This window comes from Cyprinodon tularosa, unplaced genomic scaffold (assembly GCF_016077235.1).
Source record: "Cyprinodon tularosa strain WSP-4 unplaced genomic scaffold, ASM1607723v1 ctg407, whole genome shotgun sequence".
NCBI lineage: Eukaryota > Metazoa > Chordata > Actinopteri > Cyprinodontiformes > Cyprinodontidae > Cyprinodon > Cyprinodon tularosa.
The window spans coordinates 1,436,212-1,462,936 of NW_024039127.1; the positions used below are offsets into that span (position 1 = coordinate 1,436,212).

Below are 26,725 nucleotides of genomic sequence, written 5' to 3' on the forward strand. Positions count from 1 at the left end.
CTGCTGCACCGCATTCTACTTCTTTTCATTGGTTGGCAAAAACTAATGGTGACTTACTGACAATAACTGGCATGACGTGTGGAACTAAACAGCTGAATTATATGTATTTCTTACTTTCTTTAAAAGCTAATACTCTTAAAATTCCCACAAGTTTTCCCTTCCTGCTATCTTTCTGCACTGCTTTGACAGACCAAAAAAATAAAAAATCGAGCAAGCACCATTGCAGCCACACAAAATTCTGCAGGCACCTGTTAGGGCAGCTCAATGACAGCACTGGGGGGCTATTTCATAATTTGGATATTAAAAAAATATATAATTTTGACTAATTCAAATGAACTGAAATCACATGATTATAATTCTTATGGAAGCGTGTTGCATTCAGGCAACGAAAAAAAATCAGACATCTTATCGCAATTACGAGATCTTTTCTCGTAATTATGAGATAAGCTGTCTGATTTTTTTTCTTTGATAAATGCAATACTCTTAGGTAAATTCTGGATGCGACACTTTAAATGACAAATCAGACGACGTCATTTTGAGAAATCTGAAAATGGTCTTTGATTCTCCAAAATGTGATTAAAAATATCTTGAGTTTTTATTTCCCTAGACATAATATTTCAGATATCTTAAAGACATCATTAAAGACAGTCAAAATGTAGTAAATCATGGATGTCTGTTCTATTAACATTTCTCTATCTGTAGAATGGGTCTGTTTTATGTGTTCTCATTTCAGTGGGGCCCCCTGCCTGTCTCTGCCTAGGGCCCCAGATTTCCTAATTCCGCCCCTGTCCGGACCTTTCTGATCCATTCTAGGCTTGGACCTGAGGTTCTACGGGCTTCCTAAGGATCCCTTCCCCCCCACAGGCGATGAGTGTGTCCGCCTGAACCCATAATAGACAATAATTCATGAATCTTTTCTTTATTACATCTCTACTGTCAACATGTGTCTGTATTGTATAAATAGTTGTATTTTATAGTTATACCAGGATATATTGCACTGTGGGGACCCACCGGTCCCTGTTGGTTCTGTTCTTGGGTTGGACTCAGGTTTAGGGCTAAGTTTAATTAGTTTCAGGCTGTAAAATGGATGGAAGTCAAAGCAAAGTCCCCGTAAGGATAGAAGAACACAGAGTTTGGGTCAGAGGTCATCGTCCTACTCTCCTCCAATCACAGCCTTCACAGCGGCACTGATGGAGATCCTGCTAGAGAAGGTCCGGTCCTGCCAGAGAAGGTCCGGTCCTGCTAGAGAAGGTCCGGTCCTGCCAGAGAAGGTCCGGTCCTGCCAGAGAAGGTCCGGTCCTGCTAGAGAAGGTCCGGTCCTGCCAGAGAAGGTCCGGTCCTGCCAGAGAAGGTCCGGTCCTGCCAGAGAAGGTCCGGTCCTGCTAGAGAAGGTCCGGTCCTGCCAGAGAAGGTCCGGTCCTGCCAGAGAAGGTCCGGTCCTGCCAGAGAAGGTTCCGGTCCTGCTAGAGAAGGTCCGGTCCTTCTAGAGAAGGTCCGGTCCTGCCAGAGAAGGTCCGGTCCTGCCAGAGAAGGTCCGGTCCTGCCAGAGAAGGTCCGGTCCTGCCAGAGAAGGTCCGGTCCTGCCAGAGAAGGTCCGGTCCTGCTAGAGAAGGTCCGGTCCTGCTAGAGAAGGTCCGGTCCTGCCAGAGAAGGTCCGGTCCTGCCAGAGAAGGTCCGGTCCTGCCAGAGAAGGTTCCGGTCCTGCTAGAGAAGGTCCGGTCCTTCTAGAGAAGGTCCGGTCCTGCCAGAGAAGGTCCGGTCCTGCTAGAGAAGGTCCGGTCCTGCTAGAGAAGGTCCGGTCCTGCCAGAGAAGGTCCGGTCCTGCCAGAGAAGGTCCGGTCCTGCCAGAGACGGTTCCGGTCCTGCTAGAGAAGGTCCGGTCCTGCCAGAGAAGGTCCGGTCCTGCCAGAGAAGGTCCGGTCCTGCCAGAGAAGGTCCGGTCCTGCCAGAGAAGGTCCGGTCCTGCCAGAGAAGGTCCGGTCCTGCTAGAGAAGGTCCGGTCCTGCTAGAGAAGGTCCGGTCCTGCTAGAGAAGGTCCGGTCCTGCCAGAGAAGGTCCGGTCCTGCCAGAGAAGGTCCGGTCCTGCCAGAGAAGGTCCGGTCCTGCCAGAGAAGGTCCGGTCCTGCCAGAGAAGGTCCGGTCCTGCCAGAGAAGGTCCGGTCCTGCTAGAGAAGGTCCGGTCCTGCCAGAGAAGGTCCGGTCCTGCCAGAGAAGGTCCGGTCCTGCCAGAGAAGGTTCCGGTCCTGCTAGAGAAGGTCCGGTCCTGCTAGAGAAGGTCCGGTCCTGCCAGAGAAGGTCCGGGGTCCTGCTAGAGAAGGTCCGGGGTCCTGCTAGAGAAGGTCCGGTCCTGCTAGAGAAGGTCCGGTCCTGCCAGAGAAGGTCCGGTCCTGCCAGAGAAGGTCCGGTCCTGCTAGAGAAGGTCCGGTCCTGCTAGAGAAGGTCCGGTCCTGCTAGAGAAGGTCCGGTCCTGCCAGAGAAGGTCCGGTCCTGCCAGAGAAGGTCCGGTCCTGCCAGAGAAGGTCCGGTCCTGCCAGAGAAGGTCCGGTCCTGCTAGAGAAGGTCCGGTCCTGCCAGAGAAGGTTCCGGTCCTGCCAGAGAAGGTCCGGTCCTGCTAGAGAAGGTCCGGTCCTGCCAGAGAAGGTTCCGGTCCTGCCAGAGAAGGTCCGGTCCTGCCAGAGAAGGTCCGTCCTGCCAGAGAAGGTCCGGTCCTGCCAGAGAAGGTCCGGTCCTGCCAGAGAAGGTCCGGTCCTGCTAGAGAAGGTCCGGTCCTGCCAGAGAAGGTCCGGTCCTGCCAGAGAAGGTCCGGTCCTGCCAGAGAAGGTCCGGTCCTGCTAGAGAAGGTCCGGTCCTGCCAGAGAAGGTTCCGGTCCTGCCAGAGAAGGTCCGGTCCTGCTAGAGAAGGTCCGGTCCTGCCAGAGAAGGTTCCGGTCCTGCTAGAGAAGGTCCGGTCCTGCTAGAGAAGGTCCGGTCCTGCCAGAGAAGGTTCCGGTCCTGCTAGAGAAGGTCCGGTCCTGCCAGAGAAGGTCCGGTCCTGCTAGAGAAGGTCCGGTCCTGCCAGAGAAGGTCCGGTCCTGCTAGAGAAGGTCCGGTCCGGCTAGAGAAGGTCCGGTCCTGCCAGAGAAGGTTCCGGTCCTGCTAGAGAAGGTCCGGTCCTGCCAGAGAAGGTCCGGTCCTGCTAGAGAAGGTCCGGTCCTGCCAGAGAAGGTCCGGTCCTGCTAGAGAAGGTCCGGTCCGGCTAGAGAAGGTCCGGTCCTGCCAGAGAAGGTTCCGGTCCTGCTAGAGAAGGTCCGGTCCTGCCAGAGAAGGTCCGGTCCTGCTAGAGAAGGTCCGGTCCTGCTAGAGAAGGTCCGGTCCTGCTAGAGAAGGTCCGGTCCTGCCAGAGAAGGTTCCGGTCCTGCTAGAGAAGGTCCGGTCCTGCTAGAGAAGGTCCGGTCCTGCTAGAGAAGGTCCGGTCCTGCTAGAGAAGGTTCCGGTCCTGCTAGAGAAGGTCCGGTCCTGCTAGAGAAGGTTCCGGTCCTGCTAGAGAAGGTTCCGGTCCTGCTAGAGAAGATCCGGTCCTGCTAGAGAAGGTCCGGTCCTGCCAGAGAAGGTTCCGGTCCTGCTAGAGAAGGTTCCGGTCCTGCTAGAGAAGGTCCGGTCCTGCTAGAGAAGGGTCCGGTCCTGCCAGAGAAGGTCCGGTCCTGCTAGAGAAGGTTCCGGTCCTGCTAGAGAAGGTCCGGTCCTACTAGAGAAGGTTCCGGTCCTGCTAGAGAAGGTCCGGTCCTGCTAGAGAAGGTCCGGTCCTACTAGAGAAGGTCCGGTCCTGCCAGAGAAGGTCCGGTCCTGCCAGAGAAGGTTCCGGTCCTGCTAGAGAAGGTCCGGTCCTGCCAGAGAAGGTCCGGTCCTGCTAGAGAAGGTCCGGTCCTGCCAGAGAAGGTCCGGTCCTGCCAGAGAAGGTCCGGTCCTGCCAGAGAAGGTCCGGTCCTGCTAGAGAAGGTCCGGTCCTGCCAGAGAAGGTCCGGTCCTGCCAGAGAAGGTCCGGTCCTGCCAGAGAAGGTCCGGTCCTGCCAGAGAAGGTCCGGTCCTGCCAGAGAAGGTTCCGGTCCTGCTAGAGAAGGTCCGGTCCTGCTAGAGAAGGTCCGGTCCTGCCAGAGAAGGTCCGGTCCTGCCAGAGAAGGTCCGGTCCGGCTAGAGAAGGTCCGGTCCTGCTAGAGAAGGTCCGGTCCTGCCAGAGAAGGTCCGGTCCTGCCAGAGAAGGTCCGGTCCTGCCAGAGAAGGTTCCGGTCCTGCTAGAGAAGGTCCGGTCCTGCTAGAGAAGGTCCGGTCCTGCCAGAGAAGGTCCGGTCCTGCCAGAGAAGGTCCGGTCCTGCCAGAGAAGGTCCGGTCCTGCCAGAGAAGGTCCGGTCCTGCCAGAGAAGGTCCGGTCCTGCCAGAGAAGGTCCGGTCCTGCCAGAGAAGGTTCCGGTCCTGCCAGAGAAGGTCCGGTCCTGCTAGAGAAGGTCCGGTCCTGCCAGAGAAGGTCCGGTCCTGCCAGAGAAGGTTCCGGTCCTGCCAGAGAAGGTCCGGTCCTGCTAGAGAAGGTCCGGTCCTGCCAGAGAAGGTCCGGTCCTGCTAGAGAAGGTCCGGTCCTGCCAGAGAAGGTCCGGTCCTGCTAGAGAAGGTCCGGTCCGGCTAGAGAAGGTCCGGTCCGGCTAGAGAAGGTCCGGTCCTGCCAGAGAAGGTTCCGGTCCTGCTAGAGAAGGTCCGGTCCTGCTAGAGAAGGTCCGGTCCTGCTAGAGAAGGTCCGGTCCTGCCAGAGAAGGTTCCGGTCCTGCTAGAGAAGGTCCGGTCCTGCTAGAGAAGGTCCGGTCCTGCTAGAGAAGGTTCCGGTCCTGCTAGAGAAGGTCCGGTCCTGCTAGAGAAGGTTCCGGTCCTGCTAGAGAAGGTTCCGGTCCTGCTAGAGAAGGTCCGATCCTGCTAGAGAAGGTCCGGTCCTGCCAGAGAAGGTCCGGTCCTGCTAGAGAAGGTTCCGGTCCTGCTAGAGAAGGTCCGGTCCTACTAGAGAAGGTTCCGGTCCTGCTAGAGAAGGTCCGGTCCTGCTAGAGAAGGTCCGGTCCTACTAGAGAAGGTTCCGGTCCTGCTAGAGAAGGTCCGGTCCTGCTAGAGAAGGTCCGGTCCTACTAGAGAAGGTTCCGGTCCTGCTAGAGAAGGTCCGGTCCTGCTAGAGAAGGTCCGGTCCTGCTAGAGAAGGTTCCGGTCCTGCTAGAGAAGGTCCGGTCCTGCCAGAGAAGGTTCCGGTCCTGCTAGAGAAGGTCCGGTCCTGCCACAGAAGGTCCGGTCCTGCTAGAGAAGGTCCGGTCCTGCTAGAGAAGGTCCGGTCCTGCCAGATAAGGTCCGGTCCTACCACAGAAGGTCCGGTCCTGCTAGAGAAGGTTCCGGTCCTGCTAGAGAAGGTTCCGGTCCTGCCACAGAAGGTCCGGTCCTGCTAGAGAAGGTTCCGGTCCTGCCACAGAAGGTCCGGTCCTGCTCCATCACACCTCCCCCATCAGGACCTGCTTCCTCTGAAGCAGCTTCAGACTGTTCAGCTAATTTCTAAACTGTCCTTGAATGCATCACGGAGTCTTCTGTTCTACTGGGAGCTTTTCTAACAGGATCTGTCTGATGTTTAACCCGACCTGGTCCAGAACTCCGTCGGACCTCCAGAACCTCCCGATCCAAAACACTTCCCAGGAATCAAGCTGGCTCTGTCAGACTGTTGGGAGTTTGGGGTTTTAAAAGAAGAGAAGCTGCAGAGCAGATTAGAGGTCGTTCTGCTGCTTGGCCCTGTGATGTCACTTCCTGGCTGGTTGCCATGGCAGCAGAGGGAAGGTGTCCCCGTTTTTAACCAGCGCTGCCCAGCATAAGAGAGAGAGAGAGATATGAGGCAGCAGCATCACGGCTGTCTGACCTCAGTCTGAGCGCTGCCTGTTGGGGACCGTTCACACAGAACTGGCCTGGTTCTGGTGCTGTAACGGACTGACCCGAAACCAGACGGAAACAGTCACTCTTCCTCTATCTGAATCAGCCCTGATGTGCCGTAGCTGTGGTTCTGAGAGGGTTCTGAATGGGTCTGTGCTGGTTCTGGGCTGGCCTGGTTTTGAGTGGTTCTGGACTGGTTCTGAATGGGTCTGGTAGGGTTCTGAGTGGGTCTGGACTGGTTCTGAAAGGTTCTGAGTGGTTCTGGACTGGTTCTGAATGGGTCTGGTAGGGTTCTGAGTGGGTCTGGACTGGTTCTGAAAGGTTCTGAGTGGTTCTGGACTGGTTCTGAATGTGTCTGGGAGGGTTCTGAGTGGTTCTGGACTGGTTCTGCATGGGTCTGGTAGGGTTCTGAGTTGGTCTGGACTGGTTCTGAGTGGTTCTGGACTGGTTCTGGATGTGTCCGGGAGGGTTCTGAGTTGGTCTGGACTGGTTCTGCATGGGTCTGGTAGGGTTCTGAGTTGGTCTGGACTGGTTCTGAGTTGTTCTGGACTGGTTCTGAATGTGTCTGGGAGGGTTCTGAGTTGGTCTGGACTGGTTCTGAGTTGTTCTGGACTGGTTCTGAATGTGTCTGGGAGGGTTCTGAGTTGGTCTGGACTGGTTCTGAGTGGTCCTGGAACCGGTTCTGAATGTGTCTGGGAGGGTTCTGAGTGGTTCTGGACTGGTTCTGCATGGGTCTGGTAGGGTTCTGAGTTGGTCTGGACTGGTTCTGAGTGGTTCTGGACTGGTTCTGCATGGGTCTGGTAGGGTTCTGAGTTGGTCTGGACTGGTTCTGAGTGGTTCTGGACTGGTTCTGAATGGGTCTGGGAGGGTTCTGAGTTGGTCTGGACTGGTTCTGAGTGGTTCTGGACTGGTTCTGAATGGGTCTGGTAGGGTTCTGAATGGGTCTGGACTGGTTCTGAAAGGTTCTGAGTGGTTCTGGACTGGTTCTGAATGTGTCTGGGAGGGTTCTGAGTGGTTCTGGACTGGTTCTGAATGGGCCTGGTAGGGTTCTGAGTGCGTCTGGACTGGTTCTGGACTGGTTCTGAATGGGCCTGGTAGGGTTCTGAGTGGTTCTGGACTGGTTCTGAGTGGGTCTGGGAGGGTTCTGGAAGGTTCTTATTGGTTCTGGTGGTGTCAATGGTACTGATCCAAAATTGCCTCTGACTCGTTAAACTTCTCAGATCATCTCCATCTTCAGCCCCAGTGCATCATGGGATCTGCAGTCTTCTCCATCCTTCTTCTCTGCCTCGGGACGTCGCTGTGTGCTGCTGTGGGCGTGGCCGGTCCAGGTAGATGAGAGCTCAGCGTTTGTTGGTGGTGAGGTGCATTGTGGGTAACCTCTGTGTGTCCTGTAGGGGGCGCCGTGTCGTGCCCGCTGCAGTGCGTGTGTGAGACCCGACCCTGGTACACCTCTCAGTCCGTGTACCACCAGGCCCGGACGGTGGACTGCAACGAGCTCCACCTGGACAGAGTTCCAGCCAAAATCTCCACAGACACTCAGGTGATTCTGGCTCCACCCGGATCCAGACGGAGACCCGTTTGGAGTCCGTTTCTAACGTCTCTGTGAACCTGTGTGTGGTCCAGGTCCTGCTGCTGCAGAGCAACAACATCTCCTCCATCAGCACTGAGCTGCAGAACATGGGGAACCTGACGGAACTGGACCTGTCCCAGAACCACTTCTCTCAGGTAAAACCAGACCCTGATCTAAAGCTGTGCTTCCTGTCGGCTCCACGCTCACACGGTTTGTGGCTCTGTTCAGGTGAGCTCCATGGGCCTCTCCTCTCTGGTCCATCTGGTCACCCTGTATGTGGAGGAGAACCACATCCAGGAGTTGGAGGACTTTGGTCTGAAGAACCTTACCAGCCTGGAGGAGCTCTACATCAACCACAACCACATCTCCTCCATTGGACCCAAAGCCTTCGATGGTCTCACCAACCTGCTCAGGTACCCCCACCCACCAGAGACGAGCGCGTCACGAACCGGAGTTCCTGAAACAGAGGAACCATCTTGGAAAGTTCTAACGGGTTCTTTTGTGGTTTTTCCTCCCTCAGGCTTCACCTGAACTCCAACCGGCTGGTGGCCATCGACAGCCGCTGGTTCGAGTCCCTGCCCTCCCTGGAGATCCTGATGATCGGCGAGAATCCCATCCTCGGTCTGGAGGAGAAGAACTTCCTGCCTCTGTCTCGCCTCCATAGCCTGGTTCTGGCCCGAATGGGTCTGGTTTCTGTCCCGTCGGCTGCCTTCGTCGGGCTCGACTACCTGGAGAGCCTCTCCTTCTTTGACAACAAGCTACGGTGGGTAGACGTAGATAAAGAGCAGACGCCTCGCTGCTCCGTTGGGCTGTACGGCTGCCATCTTGGGAAGGTCACCTACTTCCCTTAGTGTAAACCTTTTTGACCAGTGCAGCATCAGAATAACTCGCCGAACACTAAAGTTCAGCTACACATCAGAACATATGGCGCAGGTTTATTTAAATATTTTTAATAAAGTTTAAATGTAAACATATTCTGATAGATCTATATGTATTTTGCAAAACAAAACCTGTTTCTTCTAATCTATCAAAGCACGTTTATAAGAACATATTGATCAAGTGAAATAGATATATTACAGAGGAGTATAAATGATAAAATAGTGACTAGAAATAAATAATTTAAATGTATAAGCTGTAATTACACATTATTTATTTAGATATCATTTTTGTCTCCTCACATATCTGCCCAAAGCTGATTTATTAGAAATTGAAATTGAACTTTATGGAGAAATTAACTCTGCATTTTAACCCTTAAAGTCGTAGGGAAATCATATTTAAATGTCAAATCATTCTGGGTTAAACATGTATATAAATGTTCTCTTTATCAGACTATATGGTCCCAAAATTTAGAAAATTTCTATTTAAAAAAAAAAGAAATCTTGTCTTAAAATCTCTGTTTTTTCGTTATCTTCTGCAGGGCAGTTAGTTCTACGTCAGCCTGAACACCTAAATTCGGCCAATCATATATCAACGGTCATCTGTCAATCCAATCTTTTCGGTCATAGCATCTTGATTCATACGTTGCAGCTAATATACGCAACGGTTGGAACCGCCGTTTCCCTACGACTTTAAGAAACGGGTGCCATACAGTTTGTCCAAATGGAGTTGCCATATATGACGTCATAAAAAAGGGTGGAGCCATGAGCAGATCTGGTATTCTGAATCTGGACTTTCCTCCAGAGAACTTATGGTCATATTGATGATAACTGGAACATAAGTCACTTTGGTTAAAAGTGTCTGCTAAAGGCATAAACATAAGTAAACATAAACAAGATAGCGGCCATATTTGATGCTGCCCAGCAGCCAGTTCATCCGAGCCTGTTTTCTCCATGTTTCTGATGTTTCTCCAGGTCCGTACCTCGGGACGCCCTCAGTGAGCTTCCCAACCTCAAGTTCTTGGACCTGAACAGGAATCCAATCAGCCGGATCCAACGAGGGGATTTTGAAAACCTTCAGCACCTGGAGGAGCTCAGGTTAGGCTCAGAACCAAACAAATGTCATTGATTCTTAAAGGTACAGTAGTAGCCGTTCAAAATGGCCCCACTTTCCTTCATGGGTCCTTGGCTGGTCCCATAAGATTCATTTTTAAGCATCAATCTTTGTACGACAATATTATTTCTTTGATATGTCATGATTAGTGGACATTAAGATCCAAAGAGAAGCGCCATCTCCTGGTCAGACCCTGTAATTCAGTGAAGGGGTGGAGTCAGAGTAAGAAAATATGCAAGAGGGGGGTCACACCTATGGCTGGGAGTTTGCTGCCATTCGGCAGGCATTTGACTGGGAAGGGATATTTTGAATGGCTGCTACTGTATAGTGGAGGATTTTCACAATTTTTTTAAAAGACCCGCCCTCTCCACTTTGAAAAAAAATGCACATGCACAACCCTGTAGAGGGAACGAGCGTGCACGAACCCATTTCTCCTCGTGCACGCTCTGTTTAAAAGTTGCTGTTTGCATCGCTCATACAAGCTAACTTTCTAAAAGAAGATTTTGCAATTTTTCCACCATGTCAGACTCACCACCGGTCAGTGAAAATGGGGATGAGCACGTCGGACTGCCTTACACAAACATATCACCAGAATGATTGACAGTTAGGAGGACCACTGATGTAGATGATCCACCCGGAAAAAATACATCTTATATAATCAATGGATCATTATTCATACCTAAAACTATAACAATATTCATCACAATCACCGAGTCTGGGAGCGGCCATTTTTGCCCAAATACAGTAGCCCCTCCCTCCCGACATCTTCCAGCAGTGACGTCACGGTGCGGTAAGCCTAGCGCCATTCTCCCCGCTTTCCAAGCTAAATCAATGGGAACTACTAGACACATCTGCAATCAACAACAATTATTGAAGATTTCCAGAGGACTTCACCATTGAAATTCACCAGAGCTATAGTGAAACTGACAATGCCCACGTGCATGGCAGCTGGATGCTGGAATACATCGGGGAAAAGTGAAAAAAAGTTATTCCACCTTTCTGATTCCTGATCCTCCATGGACGGGTTGGTCGTTGGATCGCCAACTTGAGAAATATCAGCTGTGCTGCTGCCATCAACACCTTTGTTTCTAGATGTTGGAGCTTGGCCTGTTTTCCAGTGTAGTCCTGTTTCTCTGACTGTGACTAACTGGATGTGCTCTCTTCATCCTCTGACATGGGAGCTGGCTCGGAGCTCGTCTGCCTGGCTGTGTGTTTCCTGGACGGGGCCGCCTGTGGAGCTGGTTGACAGTTGCCTTTTGTATCTATGCTTCTTTTCTATGTCTGCTTCTGTCTCCTTGAACCCCAGTGGGCCTCAGCAGATGGCCGCTCACACTGAGCCTGGTTCTGCTGGAGGTTTCTTCCTGTTAAACGGAGTTTTTCCTCTCCACTGTCGCTACAAGCATGCTTAGTGTGAGGGATTGCTGAAGAGTCAATGAGTCGATGCAATCAGCTGGTTTTCCTTAGATAGAAAACTTTGAATCAATCTGACTGGATGATCTGGTGAACTGGAAAGTGACCTGAGATGACATGATGTGAATTGGAGCTATAGAAATAAACTGAATAGAAGTGAAATCTGTTCTGGTTTCTTTGTGTTCAGTCTGAACAACATGGAGGATCTGGTGATGGTGGAACGAGCAGCTTTCCAGAACCTTCCACAGATGACCAAACTGGAGCTGTGTAACAATCCTCGGCTGTCCTACATTGACCCGCAGGCCTTCAGGTGATCCTCAAGAACCTTTTCAGAGAAGATCTGTTAGCAAACATCTGAATCAGCTGACAGATGTTTTCGTTACGTTCAGACGGTTCCAGGCTTTAAGATGTAATCACTCTGAGATTGTTTGACTCCCCCCAGAGACCTCCCCTCCCTGCGGACTCTCCTCCTCCTAAACAACCAGCTGAGCCTCCTCTCCGGGGACGTCCTCTCCGCGCTGCCGTCCTTGGAGGAGCTCTCTCTGCGCTCCAACCCTCTGCGGTGCGACTGCCTCTCCTCGTGGGGGCCTCACCTCGGCAACCAGTCACACCTCAAGCTGCTGGAGCCTTCCATGACCGTCTGCTCCTCCCCCCAGCACCTGATTGGCCGGGAATTGCAGGAAGTGGTGGCAGCGGGATGGGGTGGGGGCGGAGCCAACAGCTGCTTACCTCACATCTCTCCTCACACCTTTCCGCCGAATGTTAACGTCAGCGCGGGACGACCAATCACGCTGGAGTGCTGGGCTGACGCTGACCCCGCCCCCCAGTTCTACTGGGTCACACCGACTGGAGACAAGGTGGGTGGAGGCGTGTCAGGTTGGAGGGGGCCGTTTGGAGCTGAACTAAGCAGACATGCAGTGAAGTGATAGAATAAGATAATTGTTCCTCTTGTTCCTCACTGATTGATTGATTGACACTTTCCTGCAAACCAATCCTAGCATAAGTTCCACGTTTTGTTCCGCCCACTGTTCTCCTAACAGGCATCGGCTCGCAATCATTCACCGATGTTCTGCTGCATGAACTCAGAACCTGTTCATCAACTGAGGCATTTTGTCCATTTCTGCAGTTAAAAGCTGCACCTGACTCCGCCAAATGGATTTGCTCCGCATAATCATCTGGCAACCTTCCGTTGAAGTAATTTTGGGGAGGGGCGAAAATACTGGTTAGCTGATTGGCCTATGTTGGTGATAGACGGGCCAAATAAACCAATCAGATCAACGAAGCATATGACGTACTAACAGAGCGACGGCGAAAACACACCCACAAGCCAGGCTACTCTTGCCGAAACCAGTCGGGAGAAGAGCAAAAACATCTTTTCCTCTGAGAAAAGCCTCCAGAGCAGTGTTTTGCTCTTCTTTCAGTGCAGAAATACTCTGTAATTCCCATAAAACTTGCTCGATAGCCACGCTAACGCTAGTTTCATCGGCTGAAGCCGCCATGTTCTTTAGACTGAACTGTCGCGCTTCTCGTTGCGTCACACCTCAACCCGCCTCAAAGCCAACGCTGATTGGACGTTCGTTTGGTGAACGGCTCCAAATTTTCTTTAACGGAGAGTCTCCAGACTGATTAGCGAGTGAAACCTTGAAAGCTCGCGAGATCAGGATGGTCTCACGAGGCTAGTTAAAAGGGTCGATAGTTATAAGAGTCTTTAGCCATTAGCATCTGTTGTCATTAGCATCTGTACTTATTAGCTTCTGTAGCCATTATAATTTTTAGTTATTAACATCATTGGTCATTAGCATCTATAGCTTTTCAGACAGCTGCCAACCTTTCCAGAAGTAAAGCCAGAGAGTCCACCTCAGACCCTGATCTGCTCGGGGCCCTGAGCAAGACGCTTAAGGCTGATTTATCAAAGTCAAAGTCAAAAGTCAAAAAGCCTTTATTGTCATTATATTCTGTGACAAATACAATGAGATTTGGGACTTCCATAACAGCTACCGTGAAATAAAAATAAAATAAAAATATATAAAAAATATATAGATATATTAAAAGGAAAGGAAATGTAAACAGTTACAAAAAATATATATAAATATATTAAAAGGAAATGTAAACAGTGAAAAGGAAATGTAAACAGTGAAAAGGAAATGTAAAACAGTACTGGCACAGATTGTGGGGGGGGGATAGTGCAAAACAGGTGTAAAGTGACCGACAGTGCAGGTCGGAGTTGAGGGGGGGCAATGGCTTGGGGAATAATGCAAACCAGGTGAAAAGTGTCCGTCAGTGCAGGTCGGAGTTGAGGGGGGGCAATGGCTTGGGGAATAATGCAAACCAGGTGAAAAGTGTCCGTCAGTGCAGGTCGGAGTTGAGGGCGGCAATGGCTCGGGGGAAGAAACTGTTCTTGAGTCTGTTTGTCCTGATCCTCATTTGCCTGTAGCGCCTTCCAGAGGGCAACAGGTCAAACAGGGTGGAGCCAGGGTGGGAGCTGTCCTTGGAGATGGCCCTGGCTCTGCTGAGGCACCGGGTGGAGTAAATGTCTGCCAGGGAGGGGAGAGGGCGACCGATAATCCTCTGCGCCGCCTTTATCACCCTCTGCAGCCTCTCCCTGTCGGCAGCGGTGGAGCTGCCGAACCATACTATGATGCAGTAGGTCAGCAAGCTCTCGATGGAGGAGCGGTAGAAGGCCAGCAGCAGATCAGAGTTGAGGTTATACCTTCTGAGGATTCTCAGGAAGTGTAACCTTTGCCGGGCCTTCTTGATGATGGTGGTGATGTTCTCTGACCAGGTGATGCGGTCAGAGATGTGGACGCCGAGGTATTTGACGCTGTGAACCCTCTCCACCTGCTCGCCGTTGATGAAGAGGGGAGCTGGCTCAGGGCTGTGCCTCCTGAAGTCTATGATGAGCTCGTTGGTTTTCTTGGTGTTCAGAGTCAGATTGTTCTCTGAGCACCAATCAGCCAGCTTCAGGACCTCCTCTCTGTAGGCGGCCTCGTCGCCCCTGGAGATGAGACCGACCACAGCGGTATCGTCGGCGTACTTGATGATCTGGTTGTGGTTGTGGATCGGTCTGCAATCGTGGGTGTAGAGGCAGAAGAGGAGGGGGCTCAGCACACAGCCCTGTGGGGAGCCGATGCTCAGCGTGCGGGTGGAGGAGAGGTGGGGGCCAACTCTCACAGCCTGGGGTCGGTCGGTCAGGAAGTTGTTAATCCAGGCACATGTGAGAGGGGGGAGTCCAAGGGAGCCCAGTTTGATGATGAGTCTGTCCGGGAGGATGGTGTTAAAGGCCGAGCTGTAATCCACAAAGAGCATCCGGACGTAGCTCTGCTGCTGCTCCAGGCGGTTCACAGCAGAGTGGAGAGCCACGGCAACGGCGTCCTCTGTGGATCGGTTGGCCCGGTATGCAAACTGTTGGGGATCCAGGTGTGGGGGGAGACAGTCCTTGATGTGCTGAAGAACCAGCTTCTCAAAGCACTTCATGATTACCGGAGTGAGGGCCACTGGGCGGTAATCATTCAGGCTGGTGATGGCAGACTTCTTCGGCACTGGGATGATGGTGGAGGTTTTCAGGCGGGACGGAACGGTGGCTTGGGCCAAGGACAGGTTGAAGAGCCTGGTGAAGGTGGGGGCGAGCTCGCCCGCGCATGCCTTTAGCACCTTGCCAGGGACTCCGTCTGGGCCTGCGGCCTTCCTGGGGTTCACTGCCAGTAGCACCTTCCTGACGTTGTGCTCCTGGACAGTGAGTGGGGGGGTGTCAGCGCTGGGTGGGGGAGGGGACAGGGCAGGGACAGGGGAGGGCCGCTGGGATTCTCCAAACCGAGCAAAGAAGCTGTTTAGCTCCTCTGACAGCTGTGCGCCCTGTTGTTCAGTTTGAACGACGCTGCCCCTGAAGTTGGTGATCTCCTGGATGCCCTGCCACACCTTACGGGTATTGTTACTGGACAGTTGGGACTCCAGCCGTTGTCTGTGGTCTGCTTTAGCCTCTTTGACCCCTCTCTTCAGCTCAGCTCTGGCAGCACTATACAGAGCTCTGTCTCCTGACCTGAAGGCGGCGTCACGGGCTCTAAGAAGGGAGCGGACCTGACTGGTCATCCAGGGCTTCTGGTTGGGGAAGACCCGGATAGTTTTGGTCACAGTCACATTACTGGTGCAGAAGTGGATGTAGTCCAGTACTGTGTCTGTGTGTGCTCCCAGCTCCTGGTGTTCGAACAGGTCCCAGTTTGTCCGTTGAAAACAGTCTTTGAGTTTGTGAAGTGCATCTTCAGGCCAGGTGGTGATGGTCCTTACGGTGGGCCTGATTCTGCGTCTGAGGGGGGTGTAGGCCGGAAAGAGCAGTAGGGACAGATGGTCCGATTTTCCCAGATGGGGGAGGGGGACGGCTCTGTAAGCATGCCTGATGCTGGTGTAGACGTGGTCCAAGGTGTTCTCGCCTCGCGTGGCACATTTCACGTGCTGATGGAAATTTGGTAGTACAGACTTTAGGTTGGCCTTATTAAAATCCCCCGCTATGATGTGAAAGCCGTCGGGGTGAGCTCGTTGTTGTTCGCTCACCGCGTTCAGCAGGAGAGAGAGTGCCGCGCTTACATCGGCGTCGGGTGGGATGTAAACAGCCGTGACGATAACTACGGTCAGCTCTCTCGGGAGGAAAAAAGGCCGGCACCTAACAATCATGTACTCGAGGTCCGGACAACAGTGGCTGTCTATGATGGTTCCGTTGTTGCACCAGTTGTCATGCACATACATACAAAGCCCCCCTCCTCTGCTCTTACCGGAGTCCATTGTTCTGTCCGCGCGTAGCAGAGTGCGGCTGGCTAGCTGCATGCTAGCATCTGGAATGTCCGGGTTAAGCCAAGTTTCGGTAATGATAAACACACAGCAGTCCCGGACGTAGCGATTTCCAGTGAGGTGTAAATCCAGGTCGTCCATTTTATGCAGCAGGGATCTGGCGTTGGAGAGAAACAGGCTCGGGAGAGGCGGCTTGTGTGGTTGTTTACGTAGCCTTAGCAATAGGCCAGACCGGCAGCCCCGCTTCTGCTTCCTCTCTCTCCTCCGCCTGCGTCTTCTCCAGGACCCGACAACAATCCACGGAGACCCGGGTGGTCTCGCTATCTCGTCCGGAATGTTGTGCTTACGAAGAAAGTCACTCGAAATAGATATCTGTGATTGATATCCAATGTCCAAGAGCGACTGAAAAGTGTACTTTCGGTAGGTCGTCTGCGTGTTTGTCGCAGTGAACGGAAAGATGCCCCGTGGTCACCAAAATTGTAGGTGATCGCAGACAGGAGGCCTCTGATTGGTCAAATCTACGTCCATTCTACTCTATGCGTATTTCCTGTTTGGTTCCTTACCGGCTTGTTTTCTTTGTCTGACCGCCATTGTGGAAAACGACTGGTGAAGATGGAGCAGCTAGCAGAGCGAGGTGCGAGAGAACGCTGGACCCTTTTTCCACCTGCATCCCCGCTCTTTTTGGCCCTCATGTCCCTCCGTTGTCGCACAAACTTGCCCCCACTTCCTCACCGCCTCGGCCGTATCTAGACCCACAGCTAGTTCCTGATTGGCCCTCTGGCATTGTGGCGTGGAATAACATAGCACAGTCCACGCTTCAATATGGTCAGAAATCAAAAATATCTGCAACAAGCTCACTGTGACACACTGCTGCAGGAAGATAACCAGGCCTTTAAACCCACACTGCTCCCCGGCCGCCGCACAATGGCAGCCCACTGCTCCCCAAAGGGGAGGGGTTAAATGCAAGGAGTGAATTTCGATGCTCTGTACTTGCGACAGTGGAATGACAATAAAGTTGAATTCTACTCTCTGTTATTCTGAAAATATTATTCCCTGTATTTGCTATTATTTTACGTTTCATCAGCGATCTAAAGGAGCCGAAAGTAAAAAACAATCATTGTCAGTCTGGAAGGGAAGCGCCGCCAGCTGCAGGAGCAGCGCATGCTGCTTTATTTCTGACGCGCGGCTGAAGCATCTCTGCTGCTCTAACTGCGCGGTGTTAAAAGGGGTCTGATGCGCGGTGGGCGGAGCTACCCTATCCTTCCTTTGCCTGGACAATGGCTGCTATATTTGCTGTGATCAGTGGGTAGTTTGAATCATTTTTGAAGTGAGAAAGTCCAACTTTCGTGCATCACATGCTCATAACTGGCTGCAGGACCTTTTACTGCACCTTGATGCGTGTCAACCATTGACTTTGCATGGAAACTAGCTGCTTCTGCTGCTTCTGTGGCGTTTGGTCTGAACGTAGCATGATGTCAGACTGAGCTTTGCCATATAACAAGGTGACACTAAAAGTCTTAGCTTATTTTTATTCTTATTAAGATCTGTGGTCAGAAGAGGACAAATGGAACAACTTAAAAATGACTTTTATGGAGAATTTAGACAAATAAAACAGTTATTCTACTTGTAGAAAACAAACGGTTGTCGTTGACACGGATTTAAAATTAGTGTAGCTTAATGTGGCTAACTGACTGAGCTAAAAGAGGCTAACCTGTTAGCTACTGAGCCCAGCTAGCCACAGCGCTACCCAGCTCTTTATATCAGGGTCTAACAGTGACTTTGTTCACCATTTTTTTCAGTTTTGTTATTTGATCAGGTAAAACTTCATCGGTCATTAGACACGCTAACGCTACAGATGTTTTACAATGTTTTCCACAATGCTTTACATCTTGTGACAACATTCAGCCAATCATGTAGCGTAACGTCGCTGGGAGGAAGCGGGTCTGGTAGCTACAGCAGCTAAAGATGACTGCAGGATTAAGGTTAGCAGAGCAGAGAAAAGAATCTCTTTGCTGCGCTGGCCTAGTCAAACTCCAAACATCATTTGATCTGAGTACCTGATCTGATTCCAATCTGAACTCTTTAATATCTGTCGTTCTGAAACAGTTTAAACTCTTCCTGTTAAGGTGAGCTCCGAAGCTGTGGCTGCACCAATCATATCGGAGGAGGGGCGGGGCCTGGGCAGGATAAAGAAGGAGAAGAGGAAGAAACATCACATGTTTGAGCCGGGAGCTTTAGTGATTGAAAAAGCGGAGCCTTCAGACGCAGGTCCGTGTCCTCCTGGGTTCTACCTTCAGCGCCGCCGTTGTTCTGCTCTAATGCCGTCTCTCCTCAGGTGTGTACACCTGTGTGGCCTGGAACGTGGAGGGCGCAGACACCAGGAGCGTCTCCGTGGACTTTCTAGGGTCTGAAGGAGGGAGCAGCAAGCGGAGGCTGTGGGCCGGGAACTCCTCCAGCTCTGCAGCCTCTCTGGTGGTTCTGGCTAAGGTACCGATCCAGTCCCGGATCCTGAGTTAATTCCTCTGCCTCCTCCCAGCAGGACAGTCATGTGGCTCCTGCTGTTCTCTGTCCAGGTGGTCCATGCCCAGTCGGTGGTCTTGGAGTGGAAGCTGTACTCTAGCAGAGGCGCTGTGGGTCAGAACCAGAACCAGCACGACGCTGCGCTGCCTCTGCCTCGCTGGACCAGCGCTGTGGTTCACATCGACAACCCTCAGATCAGCTACACCGCCAAGGTGAGCCATCCTTCGACACCAGGCTCCAGTAGGTCCGCCTCTCCTCTCCTCTTTGATCCAGACTGGATTTTTTGCAGTAAATTCCCTTTACTATTTCATTTTTATGACAAGAATATGGTTTACAACAGTTTTCAACGAGATGAGAACTTTTAGACACCGTGAAACGAGAGAATTTTTAAGGAACGTGTTGAAACGAACGAGGAGCCGTTTGCTTTCAGAGAAAGGAGTAAACATTGCTGTCAGCTTCCTGTTTTAAAGCAAACGCTCGTGTTTTTAGTTTTTTAAATCAAGATCACTGGCGATATTCTGCTATAACGTTAGGTGAAGAATAAAATAACAACAGCCATCTTTCATAAACATAACACATCTAAATTTTCACGTCTAGTCGGTTGGAATTGAGGCGGAGTGAACTGATCAGCTGTATCTACTTCGTGCACGCTCCCGACCAAAAGTTTCTTCAACTATTGTCACCCGTTCCAGGTAGGTAATAAAAAGTTCTACTGGATTCACTTTGTTTTAGTTTTTTTCCTGTGTGGAGTAAAAATGAGCACTGAGAGTTGATATGCAAGGAAGAAAAGGTTTTATTTTACTCTGTAGAGGAGAACTACATGAGACAGCTGCGTACAGCTCCCAGTGTAGCTCTGACTAGGTCTCTGCCCACCCTTTGCATATGTAGAGAATTCTTACACACGAACATTGAGTCTTCCCAACAGAAACACTTCATCAAAGGACATAAAGCTGTTCAGATAAACATGTCAGACAACTGTTTTCCGTTCACACCAGAGACAGGACGTGAGGATCTTAAACACAATAAGGACCTTTTTATCTATGTTTCCCCCTTATCTAACCTAGAGGAAACTCCTTTTCAAACCTCCTTCCTTTCCCTATATCTCAGCACTAAGAATGGAGCAAAGCCTCTAAACAATCACCCTATTCAGGAGGAGAAAAACGGCACACTTTAATATTTAACCTTACTAACATCCAAGGAAAAAACCACAAACCACACCTGCTTCACAAAGGTAGGCAGCAGCTTGACATGAAGCCATGATGGAAATTATTTTACACCAAAGTAGTCTGCAGTTTTTCATCTAACACACACATCAATTTCAAACAGACTCTGGCTTTGCAGTATCGGCCGATACCAATACCGCACAGCCAGGTATCGGGGCCAAAAAATGCAACACTTGTTTGAATTTGTTTTAGATCAACTGTAGCAAAACTCAATGGAAAACACTTTTGACTTGTAATCAAGAATTTGAAGAGGTGTAACTTTATTTTGTAATTGTGACAGATAAAGAAAAATCTACATTTACAAAATACCAAAGTGACAATCCACAAATAGTTTTGCAACAATAGTTGTGAAACATTTGGAGCAAAACTGAGAATTTGCGAGGTTTTTGATGTGATACTTGTAGAGCAGAATTTGCTTACTTGAACAGGTGTAAAAAAATGTGTAATTGGGAATTTTTGTTTTTAATTCTACAAATACAAAACTTGGACTGTAACTCTTTCTACAACTCCAAATTCACACTGACAATGCACAGATGGTTTTGAAACAAAATAACCTTCATAAAAGCGCCGAGTCCACGTTCGGTTTCCTAGTTGTTAATCTGAGGCGTTTTCTGATCCTTCCTTCTCTGCAGGTTCCAGCTGATGTCCAGGAGTACAATCTGACCCACCTTCTCCCTGCCACTCAGTACCACGTCTGCCTCACCGTGTCCTCCTCCCCGCCGCCCCTCCCCTCCGCCGCCGTCCACACCTCCTGCCTGAACTTCACCACCAAGGAGGCGGGATTCTCTGTGGAGCTGGTGGCGTCCCAACCCGGTGGCGTGGCGCTGGCCGCCGTTCTGGGCTCCATGTTCGCCCTGTCCATCATGACGCTGCTGGTGGTGTACATGGGCCGCCGCGTCCAGCAGCACAAGTCCTGCGGCCATTCGCTGAAGAAGTACATGCAGCACACCGCGTCCATCCCGCTGAACGAGCTGTACCCTCCTCTGATCACGCTGTGGGAGAGCGAGGCAGAGAAGGACAAGGAGAAGGAGGAGGAGGATGGGGAGGGGGGAGCGAGGGGGGAGGCCGGGAGGAATCCCATCAACACATCCAAGACCTACATGTGGTAGCTGGGGGTGGGGAGGCACCCCCTGGAGGGGGTTACTGTCAGCACCGACCCTACCGCTTTAGCTTCAGGTATTAATGGATTTGGATTCTGATTGGTCCGTCACATCTTGCTGGGCACCGTCACACTGACCAGATCCGGTCCAAACCAGTTGGTACCGTCACACTGACCAGATCCAGCCAAACCAGTTGGTACCGTCACACTGATCAGATCTGTTCCAAACCAGTTGGTACCGTCACCCTGACCAGATTCGTTCCAAACCAGTTGGCACCGTCACACTGACCAGATCCGGTCCAAACCAGTTGGCACCGTCACACTGATCAGATCCGGTCCAAACCAGTTGGTACCGTCACACTGACTAGATCCGGTCCAAACCAGTTGGTACCGTCACACTGACTAGATCCGGTCCAAACCAGTTGGTACCGTCACACTGACCAGATCCGGTCCAAACCAGTTGGTACTGTCACGCTGACCAGATCCGGTCCAAACCAGTTGGTACCGTCACACTGACCAGATCCGGTCCAAACCAGTTGGTACCGTCACACTGACTAGATCCGGTCCAAACCAGTTGGTACCGTCACACTGACCAGATCCGGTCCAAACCAGTTGGTACCGTCACGCTGACCAGATCCGGTCCAAACCAGTTGGTACCGTCACCCTGACCAGATCCGGTCCAAACCAGTTGGTACTGTCACGCTGACCAGATCCGGTCCAAACCAGTTGGTACCGTCACACTGACCAGATCCGGTCCAAACCAGTTGGTACTGTCACGCTGACCAGATCCGGTCCAAACCAGTTGGTACCGTCACACTGACCAGAGCCGGTTCCAACCTGGTGGTTGATCCGATCAGATCCGATCCAAACTAGTTGGTACCGTCACACTGACCAGATCCGGTCCAAACCAGTTTGTACCGTCACACTGACCAGATTCGGTCCAAACCAGTTGGTACCATCACACTGATCAGATCCGTTCCAGACCAGTTGGTACCGTCACACTTTCGAGATCCGGTCCAAACCAGTTGGTACCGTCACACTGATCAGATCCGGTCCAAACCAGTTGACACCGTCACACTGACCAGATCCGGTTCCAACCTGGTGGTTGATCCGATCAGATCCGATCCAAACTAGTTGGTACCGTCACACTGACCAGATCCGGTCCAAACCAGTTTGTACCGTCACGCTGACCAGATTCGTTCCAAACCAGTTGGTACCGTCACGCTGATCAGATCTGTTCCAAACCAGTTGGTACCGTCACACTGATCAGATCCGGTCCAAACCAGTTGGTACCGTCAAACTGATTAGATCTGTTCCAAACCAGTTGGTACCGTCACACTGATCAGATCTGTTCCAAACCAGTTGGTACAGTCACACTGATCAGATCCGGTCCAAACCAGTTGGTACCGTCACGCTGACCAGATCCGGTCCAAACCAGTTGGTACCGTCACGCTGACCAGATCAGATCCAAACCAGTTTGTACCGTCACACTTACCAGATCCGGTCCAAACCAGCTGGTACCGTCACACTGACCAGATCCGGTCCAAACCAGTTGGTACCGGATGCTGCTTAATTCGGCTCCAGACCGTTAGGACTGTAGTTTGGACCGAACACCTTCTCACCTCAGCAGCTGGACTGCGGCCGACCAGAACCGCTCCAGAACCAAGCGCATGATCAGGGACACATGTTTATCTACCTGCTTCTGGATGGAAACCAGGTGAAAGCTGTTTTTATCACAACTGAGGATGTTGGCGGGCCTTCATTGGAGCGCCCTCTGCTGGCAGGAACAGAGAGCTGCTCTTTAGATGTTATTTAAAGTCTGATGCTGTTCTTCACCAAGGCTGGAGACCGATGGGTGGGGGGGGGGGGGGGCGCTGGGGGGGGTTCTGTCTAAATCCACATTCTCTCCACAGCCTGCCGTCATATTTATTACTCACTTTATACACTAATGTTTATACTGAGATGATTTCTGACAATAAAACACACTTTAAAGATTCTGGTTCTGGTGAAGATTCTCATTTTAACCATGCAGTGATGTCACTACTGTTCATCCTGATCCAATCATTGTAGGAAGTTTCCCCGTCTGAACGTGGCTGGGCTCCAGAACCAGGAAAGGTCCATAAAGAGCCGGATGAGAAGACATGGGATGTTCTATAGGAGAACGTTTGTGGGTCGAAGCAGGGGTGGATTTAGGAAATTTGGGGCCCTAATCAAAGACAGGCAGGGGCCCCTCTGAATGGAGAAGACAACACATAAACAGCCCCATTCTCCAGATAGAGAAATGTTAATAGAATAGACATCCATTATCTGTTCTAGGTTGTGTCCCTCTCTTCTTGTCCCTTTTCTTCTTGTTTTCCTCTCTATGTTTTGTACTCAGCTGACTTTTCATGCTGTCTCTAAAGGAATGAAAGATTTTTTCCAAGCACTAAGCTCACTTAGCTGATTGCTCCTTCCTGTGTTTCCAAAAAGGCCAAAGTAAATAACCCAGTCCTTCTTTTCACTGTAGACAAGCCATGATCTGCTTATCTGTTCTCCATTTTTCATTTGGATGAAATAATAGCTGCATGAATCATGACAGCAGACAAGATAGAGGAGAGCAGGAGGCGGGGTTACCAATCTACTCGCTCTGGAGAGCAGAGTTCGCTGCTTTTAGATGTTGTCTCCAAAGTCTCCAGTAGCAGAAAAAAGTCTCTAGATTTGGCGCTAGGAGCTTTTTAGAAATCAAAGTGCTAGAGGGGTCTGAAAAGTGGCTAAATATAGCGACTAAAGCGCTAAGTTGGCAACACTGCTCTTTGCATGGTTTGTTTTCAAATGGTTTGCTGCTGTCTGTTTGGACCTTTCTGAACATGTGCAGCAAATGGACTGATCCAATATGGCGGACACTGAAGGGGGGGGCTGAGACACACTTATTATTATCAGCGTTCTGATGGTGTTTTAATGGAAAAAAAAATAATGTGCACAAATAAGACATGGTTGTATTAACTATACATGTAAAATGAGTTTTAAGGGGCCCTCTGGAACTTGGGGGCCCTAGGAAACTGCCTAGTTTCGCCTAATGGTAACCCCCCCCCCCCTCCACCACCCCACCCCAATTCCTGAATCTGTTGGAGCAGCATCATACTGAACACTGCGGATGGACGGTGGGGCGTCACTGGGGTTCACATCGATGCAGGGGAGTGAATACCTTCGGCATCTGTTTTCTAAATAAATTCCTTATATGAAGAAGGCATGCTGCATCGTAGGACATAATTATCTCAGAAAAAAATCCATCAAATCTCAGTAAAGAAGTCAGTTTAGTATTTAGATTACTAGAATACTTTTTTCACCCAAATCTTTAGACTTTATCTGTTTTTTTTTTACGTGTTTTTCAGAGAAAAAAAAGTTTTGGGAGACTTCCTTTAGTGAGTTGTGTTTTTTTTTTCAGATTTAATCGGACAGATTCCAGCCTCTGCACCTCTTGGTGGAACCAATAGATATGATGTCAGATGGTAGAAACAGCGTTTCTATTGGTCCATGTGGAGACGTGTAGAGGGCACATCTGCAAAACTCTTTTCAAACATAAAAAACTAAAAACGAAGTTTGAAAAAATGTATATTAAAAAAAATAACATTTGGAAAAAAAATATTAAACCATAAAAAAAACATTTGCAGACAATTTATAAATGTCTCTAAAATTATTTCTTTTTGAGGTTTTTTGACACTATTCCAAAAAATTTAAAAAAATCAATCCTCTGGACTTTGTTTCCCAGTTTGAAGACGTTTCTCTTCCATCCAGGAAAATTTTTCAATTCAAAATGTCAGAAATAGCGTTTAGTTCCAGGTTTTATCCAGCAGCCCAACAAAGCCTGGTTTTAGTTTAGAAAACATGCAAATAGAAACGGATGAACGGGTCCCCCCCTTTGGAATGGGGGTCGTTTGGCTTCTTTGTTAGCCTGCAATGCCCCATACCTGTCTATGTCTCTGATAGGGGGGGACGTTCCCCTGTAAAGGGGTTTCGTGCTGCGATGAAAGCAGGAAGGGATTCATCAGCGTTAGTGGTTCATTTATTGTTCAGTGGGCTGCTTATTCATTGCTTATGTAACTGAGGCACACCCAGAATGTTCAAATTTTAAAAAGAATTTTCTTTACTTATTTTAATTTTTGAATTGTGTTCTTTGCTTTTAATAATATTGGAATAAATTTCTCAGGTTAGTTTGGCTACAGAATATGACTTAGACAACATTTATTTGGTTTTGCACAGCTCTAATTACATTTCCATTCTATAAAGTTCAGCAGTGATCAAATGTAAACATTGTGGAAGAAAAAACATGGTGCAATAAAACTCATTGATCTGGAAGTTCAGAGCATTAATATATATGGTTTAAATATGCAGTGTTTTAGTTTGGAGTTATCAGTGTGATGCAGAGTCTGTGACGTGATGTAGAGTTTCTCAAAATTCATCAGTGTGATGGCGGTGGGGAAGAAGCTCCTGCAGAACCTGCAGGTGGGTTCTCCTCATCCTCCGCAGGAAGTCCAAGCGCTTCTGGGCCCTTTGGACCATTGAGGTCAGAGTCGTCTCTGATGGATCCCATACGGAAGAAAGGCTGGAATCCTGCGTCTAGTTAAACTAGACTGTTTCAGATTAAAGTAGAAATGCAGCAATCTGTGATGTTTTTGTTCAAGAAGAGACTGATGAAGCTTTAAAGGATTAAAAAGTCTGATTTTTTTTTTATTTTATTTATTTTTTAAGATAAGAGACGAGAAGAGCAAAGCTCTCTGGGTAGGATTACATCTATAGTCATAATCACAGCTTCAATGGAAGGAGGTCTGGCGCAGCAGAGGAGACACAAAAACAAAACATAAAACTGACCAACGTTACAATAAAAGCAAAGCTGTAAACAACCGCGACATAAAACACATCCTGAAATATAAAAACAAGAAAGACCCAATCAGGTTTCCCAAAGTTCTTAATTTCTTTAATAAAATTAACACAAAGTTTAGCCTTCACCTTCCCTGCTTGGAAATAAACTTCCTGAGAGAGACTGAGAACTGCTGCCCAGGTACCAGATCTGCTCGGAGCCCCGCCCCTTCAAATATGGCAACTCCATTTGGACAGACTGTATTAAACCCGGTTCTTAAAGATCAAATCTCTTTTGGAGTCTTAACATATTATTACCTACTTTTGCTATTATTTAACATTTCATTGGCGAATCTAAAGAAGCCGAAAGTAGAAAACAATCATTGTTTGTCTGGAAGGACAGACAGACTGAGCTCTGCCATTTAACAAGGTGACAAAAAAAGTCTCAGCTTATTTTTATTGTTTTTATTACTATCTGAGGGCAGAGGACAAATAAGACATCTTAGTAAATGACTTTTGTGGAATTTTTAGACAAAGAAAAGTTAATTTACTTGTAGAAAACAAATGTTTTTTGTTGACCCCAATTCAAAGTGGTAGGGAAGCGTCTGTTCCAGCCGTTGCATTTCTGAATTTTGGTGCATGAATTTAGACGAGTGAATAGATTGAATGTGATTGGTCGTTTATCAAGGGGGCGGGATTGTTGTGGCGGAAGGTTCGCAAGCAAGTTTGGTTGTGGCCAGTTTGTCGGAAGCATCTTGCTTCCAGAACTCTTCTGGGAAGGAACTCAATGGGAAAGGAAATTATCCTAATTTCTTATTTCAACCGTTGCGTATATTAGCTGCGACACATGAATCAAGATGCTATGACCAAAAAAATTTGATTGACAGATGACCGTTGATATATGATTGGCCGAATTTAGGTGTTCAGGCTGACGTAGAACTAACTGGCCTGCAGAAGATAACAAAATAAATCACATTTTAAAACAGGATTTTTTTTTTAGATAGAACTTTACTAAATCTTGGGACGATATTTTTTGACAAAGAATACATTTATATGCATGTTTAAGCCAGAATGATTTGACGTTTAAATATGATTTCTCTAAAACTTTAAAAGTAGTGTAGCTTAATATGGCTAACTGACCGGGTTAAAAGAGGCTAACCTGTTAGCTAAGAAGCACAGCTAGCCACAGCGCTACCCAGCTCTTTATATCACAGTCTAACAGTTACTTTGTTCACCAGAAAAATATTTTATTTTAGTTTTGTTATCGATGAGGTAAAACTTTATCCGTCATTAGACACGCTAACGCTGCAGATGCTACCGACTCGGCACACTGACGCTGCCTGATGCTGTTATTGTTTTCTTGGAAACCAGAATGTTTTACTC

At 49.5% G+C, this 26,725-nt stretch overlaps 1 protein-coding gene across 1 annotated transcript; it reads left to right on the plus strand.

The window, feature by feature from the left end:
* Positions 1-7,074: 7,074 nt before the first annotated feature.
* Positions 7,075-21,183, plus strand: si:ch211-180f4.1 (uncharacterized protein LOC100144405 homolog). The gene is made up of 12 exons (XM_038298459.1): positions 7,075-7,244; positions 7,311-7,456; positions 7,540-7,641; positions 7,715-7,899; positions 8,007-8,249; positions 9,337-9,459; positions 11,073-11,195; positions 11,328-11,742; positions 17,791-17,932; positions 18,000-18,151; positions 18,238-18,396; positions 20,040-21,183. The coding sequence occupies exons 1-12, from the start codon at positions 7,166-7,168 to the stop codon at positions 20,514-20,516; spliced, it is 2,346 nt and encodes a 781-aa protein (XP_038154387.1). The 5' UTR covers positions 7,075-7,165; the 3' UTR covers positions 20,517-21,183.
* The last annotated feature ends 5,542 nt before the right edge of the window (positions 21,184-26,725 follow it).